Genomic DNA, 5,772 nt, shown 5'->3' on the forward strand with positions numbered 1-5,772 from the left:
TATACCTCAGAGCCATTCGACGCTTTAGGGCTTCCTCTCTGATCCGAACTCTTTCTCGGACTTCTGGAAGTAGGTCGAGCTCTTCCCTTTGCACTTGCGAGTTGGTGTTTTCGTTGTAGAGGACTACTCTAGGGGATCCTTCTTCTACTTCTACAGGAATCATTGCCTCTATTTCATAAGCAAGACAGAATGGTAATTCTCCGATGGTTGAGTGTGGTGTTATCCGGTATGCCCATAGGACTTGCGGGAGTTCTTCAACCCAAGCTCCCTTGGTGTCCTATAGTCTTCATTTTAACCCGGCCAGTATGACTTTGTTAGCGGCTTCCGCCTGTCCATTGGCTTGTGGGTGCTCTACGGAGGTAAACTGGTGCTTGATTTTCAAGTCGGCTACCAGGTTTCTAAAGCTCGTATCGGTGAACTGAGTGCCATTGTCTGTGGTAATGGAGTATGGGACCTCAAATCTTGTGACAATATTTTTGTACAAGAACTTCTGACTTCTTTGGGTGGTGGCATTGGCTAAAGGTTCAGCCTCGATTCACTTCGTGAAATAGTCTATTCCTACAATGAGGAACTTGACTTGCCCTGATCCCTGAGGGAAAGGTCCGAGGAGGTCGAGACCCCACTTTACAAACGACCAGGGTGAAGTAACACAAATGAGCTCTTCGGGTGGTGCGATGTGAAAGTTGGTGTGTTTCTGACATGGGGGACATGTTTTGACGAACTCTGTTGCTTCTTTTTGTAGGGTTGGTTAGTAAAAACCAGCTCGGAGTACCTTTTTGGACAAAGCTCGTGCCCCGAGGTGGTTACCGCACATGCCACTGTGGACTTCCTCAAGAACTTCCCTCGTAGCGGAGGTCGGGACACATTTTAGAAGGGGTATAGAGATTTCTCTCCTATATAAGACGTCGTGAACTATGGTGTAGTACTATGCTTCTCGTACTAGCCTCCTTCTTGTCTGCGGGAAGTGCTTCAGACTTGAGATAGCTGACTGTGGGAGTCATCCACCCTTGGTCCTGGTCTGATATACTTAGGACTTTTATTTCTTTCGAGGTTGACGGATTTTGCAGTGTTTCTTGGATAATGCTTCTATTATTGCCCCCTGGTTTGGTGCTGGCTAGTTTTGAAAGGGCATCAGCTTGGGCATTTTGTTCCCGAGGTATATGTCGGACCTCATATCCCCTAAATTATCTGAGCTGTTCTTTGATTTTGTCTAGGTATTTCTTCATGGTGGGATCCTTAGCCTAGTAGCTCCCTTCTATTTGTGAGGTAACTACCTGTGAATCGCTGAAAATGGTAAGCTTCTAAGCTCCTACCTCCCTAGCTAGCTTCAAATCAGCCAGTAAGGCCTCGTATTCAGCTTGGTTATTTGAAGCGGAGAACTTGAACTTTAATGAGAGCTCGATTTGGGTTCCCTGATCACTCTCTAAAATGACACCTGCGCCACTCCCGGTTTTGTTCAAGGAGCCATCCACGTAAAGGCTCCACTCTGTAGGGGTGCCCGGGGTGTCGGTGTACTCTGCGATGAAGTCGGCCAGGTCTTGAGACTTGCTAGCTGTCCGAGATTCATATTTGAGGTCAAATTCGGATAACTCGACTGCCCATTGTAGGATTCTTCCAGCTAAGTCTATTTTCTGTAAGATACCTTTTATGGGTTGGTTGGTCCGTACTTTGATGGTGTGAGCTTGAAAGTATGGTCGGAGTTATCGGGAAGTAAGTATAAGGGCGTAGGCGAACTTTTCTATCTTTTGATAGTTCAATTCAGCCCCTTGCAAAGCATTGCTGATGATGTAGATAGGTTGTTGTTCGTTTTCGTCTTCTCTCACTAGTGCTGAGGCTATTGCCCGACTTCCTACAACGAGGTATAGGATTAGTTCCTCGCCTTCCCTGGGTCGGGCTAAGATGGGTGGTTGTCCCAGAAATGTCTTGAAGTCTTGAAAAGCTTGTTCACATTCTAGGATCCATTCAAATCTTCTTCCTTTCCTTAGTGTTTCGTAGAAAGGAAGAGATCTCAAGGCTGATCCAGCTAGAAACCTAGACAGAGCCGCTAGTCTTCCATTGAGCTGCTGGACCTCTTTGACATAGGTCGGACTTTTCATGCGAAGTATGGCCTGGTATTTATCTGGGTTTGCTTCAATTCCTCTTTGGGTGAGCATGAAGCCCAAGAATTTTCCAGCTTCTACCGCAAAAGTGCATTTTGTGGGGTTAAGTCTCATCCCATGCTTTCTTATGGTGTCGAACACTTCAGTGAGGTCGGATAGCAACGTTTCCTCCCTTTGTGTCTTTACCAGCATGTCATCTACATAAACCTCCATCAGCTTCCCAATATGATTGGTGAAAACTTTGTTTATCAGTCTCTGGTATGTAGCCCCTGCGTTCTTGAGTCCGAAGGGCATGACTATGTGGCAATAGTTTTCTTTTGGGATTAAGAATGAGGTTTTCTCCTGGTCGGGTTAATACATTGGGATTTGATTGTATCCCGAGTAAGCGTTTATGGAGGAGAGGTATTGATACCCTGATGAAGCGTCGACTAGCGTGTCTATGTTCGGGAGTGGGTAGGGATCTTTTGGGCAGGCCTTGTTGAGGTCGGTGTAATCGGTGCACATCCGCCACTTCCCATTTGACTTCCTGGCCAATACTACATTGGCTAGCCATAATGGGTACTTTACCTCCCTTATGAACCCTACCTCCAACAAGGCTTTTACCTACTCCTCTACGGCTTGCGACCTCTCCGGGCTGAGCTTCCTACGCTTCTGTTGTACTGGCCGAGACCCAAGATATACGACTAACTTATGGCACATTAGTCCGGGATCAATACCGGGCATGTCGGCGGCCTTCCATGCAAAGAGGTCAGAATTATCCCATAGGAGCTTTGTTAGCAGCTCCTTTAGGTCTCTTCGTAGATTCGCCCCTATGTTTATTGTTTTGTCTCGAGTGTCTCTGATTTGAACTTCTTCAGTCTCACCTTTTGGTTGAGGGCAGAGTTCTTCACGAGCTCGGATTCCCCCGAGTTCTATAGTATTGGTTTCGTTTCCTTTGGGGTCACCTTTAAGGTTTAGACTTTCGTTGTAGCAGCGTCGCGCAAGTTTTTGGTCCCCCTTTATGGTAGCGATCCCTTCTGTAGTTGGAAACTTCATGCATAAGTGTGGAGTGGAGATCACTGCGGTGAGCTGATTTAACGTTGTTCGACCTATAAGAGCATTGTATGCGGAGTTCACGTCGACTACGATGTAGTCTATGCTCATCGTTCTAGACCGTATTCCTTTTCCAAATATTGTGTGTAGTGGGATATACCCAAGTGGTTGGATTGGGGCGTCTTCGAGTCTGAACAAGCTATTTGGATAAGCTCTAAGCTCTTTCTCTTGTAGGCCGAGCTTGTCGAAGGCGGATTTGAATAGGATATCTGCAGAGCTTCCTTGGTCTACCAACGTTCGGTGGAGATTGGCGTTGTTGAGTATGATGGTAATGACCACGGGGTCATCCTGCCTTGGGATGATGCCTGCGACGTCTTCTTGAGTGAAGGTAATAGTGGCGAGGTCGGGTGACCTGTCTCCCTCTCCGACATGATACACTTCCTTGAGGTGTCTTTTGCGGGATGATTTAGAGATCTCTTCTCCTACGAATCCTCCGTTTATCATGTGAACATGTCTCTCAGGGGTGTGAGGGGGACGTTCAGCTCGTTCGACCTCTTCATCCCTTCTTCTATTTTTCGGTTCATCCGCTCTATTGGCTAGGAACCGATCTAATCTACCTTCTCGTGCCAACTTTTCTATGACATTCTTTAAGTCGTAGCACTCGTTGGTAGAATGCTCGTAGATTTGGTGGTATTCATAATACTCTGTCTGACTTCCTCCTCTCTTGTGTTTAATCAAGTGAGGTAGTGGGATCTTCTCAGTGTTACATATCTCCCGGTAAACGTCCACAAGAGACACCTGAAGAGGGGTAAAGTTGTGGTACTTTTTGGGTTTCTCAGTGTGTTGGTCTTCCTTCTTCCTGGACTCTTTATCCTTGTCCCAAAGTGGATAGGAGAATCCAGTCTTTGAGGTTTCTCCTAATCAGGAGTTCTCCTCCATATTAATGTATTTTTCCGCCTGTTCTTGAACCTCGTTGAGAGATGCCGAATGCTTTTTGGATATGGAGTGACTAAAGGGTTCTTCTCGTAGTCCATTGATGAGACCCGTGATGGTTGCTTCTGTTGGAAGATTTTGTATGTCCAGACATGCTTTGTTGAATCTCTCCATGTAACTGCCGAGGCATTCCCGTTCTCCTTGCTTAATCCCTAGCAAGCTTGGAGCATGTTTGGCTTTGTTTTTCTAGATGGAGATTCTAGCTAAGAATTTCTTGGCGAGGTCATCGAAGCTTGTTATTGACCTTGGCGGCAAACTGTCAAACCACTTTATTGCCGTCTTGGTCAAAGTGGTCGGGAAAGCTTTACAACGGATTGCATCTGAGGCATCTGTAAGATACATCCGACTTCTGAAATTACTGAGATGATTGCTTGGATCAGATGTACCGTCGTATAGGGTCATGTCGGGGGCTTTGAAGTCCTTTGGAACTTTAGCTTTCATGATCTCCTTTGTGAACGGGTCTTGGTCCTTGTGGGGGCTGTTCATACCCCTGGGTCGAGCTGTAAGACCCGAGATGTTTAACGACAAAGCGACCGACCTCTTCAGGTCATATTATCCGACCTCTTCTCAAAGAGCTCGGCCAAGTTGCCAGGAAAGCTCAATAATGGGCCTAAATAGAGGAACATGACCCAAATCCAAAGGCAGCCCAGGCCTACAGAAAGAAGGGCGGTTCCCTTGAAGATAAGCTGACCTCACCCAAAGATAAGATAACATAAGATAAGATAACTAACTTATCTTATCTAAAAAGGTCACTCCACACCATTATAAATACACTGGAGCACCCAGGTATAACTCATACTCTGATTCTACTAAAATCCTGCTTAATACCCTTGCTAACTTAAGCATCGGAGTCCCTTGTAGGTACCACCACCCTCCAGTGACAAAGGATCAGCAGCACTACCAGTCTAACAAGTTGGACGCGACTGCTCCGACCACCACCCACACGCCAGACGCGTCATCACCGATCAGTACAGAAGATCTCGTCCGAGATTGACCTACAGTTTCAGGTAACCCTCGGAACATTGGCGCCATTGCCGGGGAACCTGGAAGTCATCTGATGAGACGTAGAAACTGGTGAATTAAAAATTTAAAATTGTTACGTTGTAAGTATAGTTCTTAACTCACCAAAAATCTGCCTATCAATTTAAAAGTATGTCACAGAGAATTTAAATTAAAAATTACTGAGAGTTTTAAGTCCCAGGTCGTCTCCCAACGAGTTGCAGAAAAGTGTGCTATCTTATTAATCAGATGTTCCAAGAAGTTGAGCTAAGTAAATTGGAATGTAAATTGAGGAAATTTAAATAAAATGAATAAAAGTCTTGACTGGGAATTGATTGGTTGGAATTTCTACTATTGATGGAGTGATTGTAAGATTAATTTATAATTAATGGTTGTTTTGTTTGGTTATCCTTTACTAGGTAAGGGAAAGTCAAACAAGTTGGAATGCCAGATCTGTTCACAAGTTGCAACCCACTTAGTTCAAAGGGATTGGCGTTGGTGACAGGATAACAATCTAACATTTAACCCAATTACAAATTTTTCCTTCAATCCTTCCAACTCAAGAGTTCCTTTTAATCAACTCCCCATCAAGTAAAGAAACTACTCACACATTGTAAATAATAAATTCATAGCATATGAAAGGGAATTA

At 45.1% G+C, this 5,772-nt stretch overlaps 1 protein-coding gene across 1 annotated transcript; it reads right to left on the reverse strand.

Annotated features, from left to right (window-relative positions):
* LOC107615518 (uncharacterized protein K02A2.6-like) lies at nucleotides 1,302-2,393 on the reverse strand. The gene is made up of 2 exons (XM_016317576.1): nucleotides 2,159-2,393; nucleotides 1,302-1,594 (listed from the first exon to the last, which is right to left on the reverse strand). The coding sequence occupies exons 1-2, from the start codon at nucleotides 2,391-2,393 to the stop codon at nucleotides 1,302-1,304; spliced, it is 528 nt and encodes a 175-aa protein (XP_016173062.1).

The sequence above is a fragment of the Arachis ipaensis genome, chromosome B09 (genome assembly GCF_000816755.2).
Source record: "Arachis ipaensis cultivar K30076 chromosome B09, Araip1.1, whole genome shotgun sequence".
In the NCBI taxonomy this organism is placed as follows: Eukaryota; Viridiplantae; Streptophyta; class Magnoliopsida; order Fabales; family Fabaceae; genus Arachis; species Arachis ipaensis.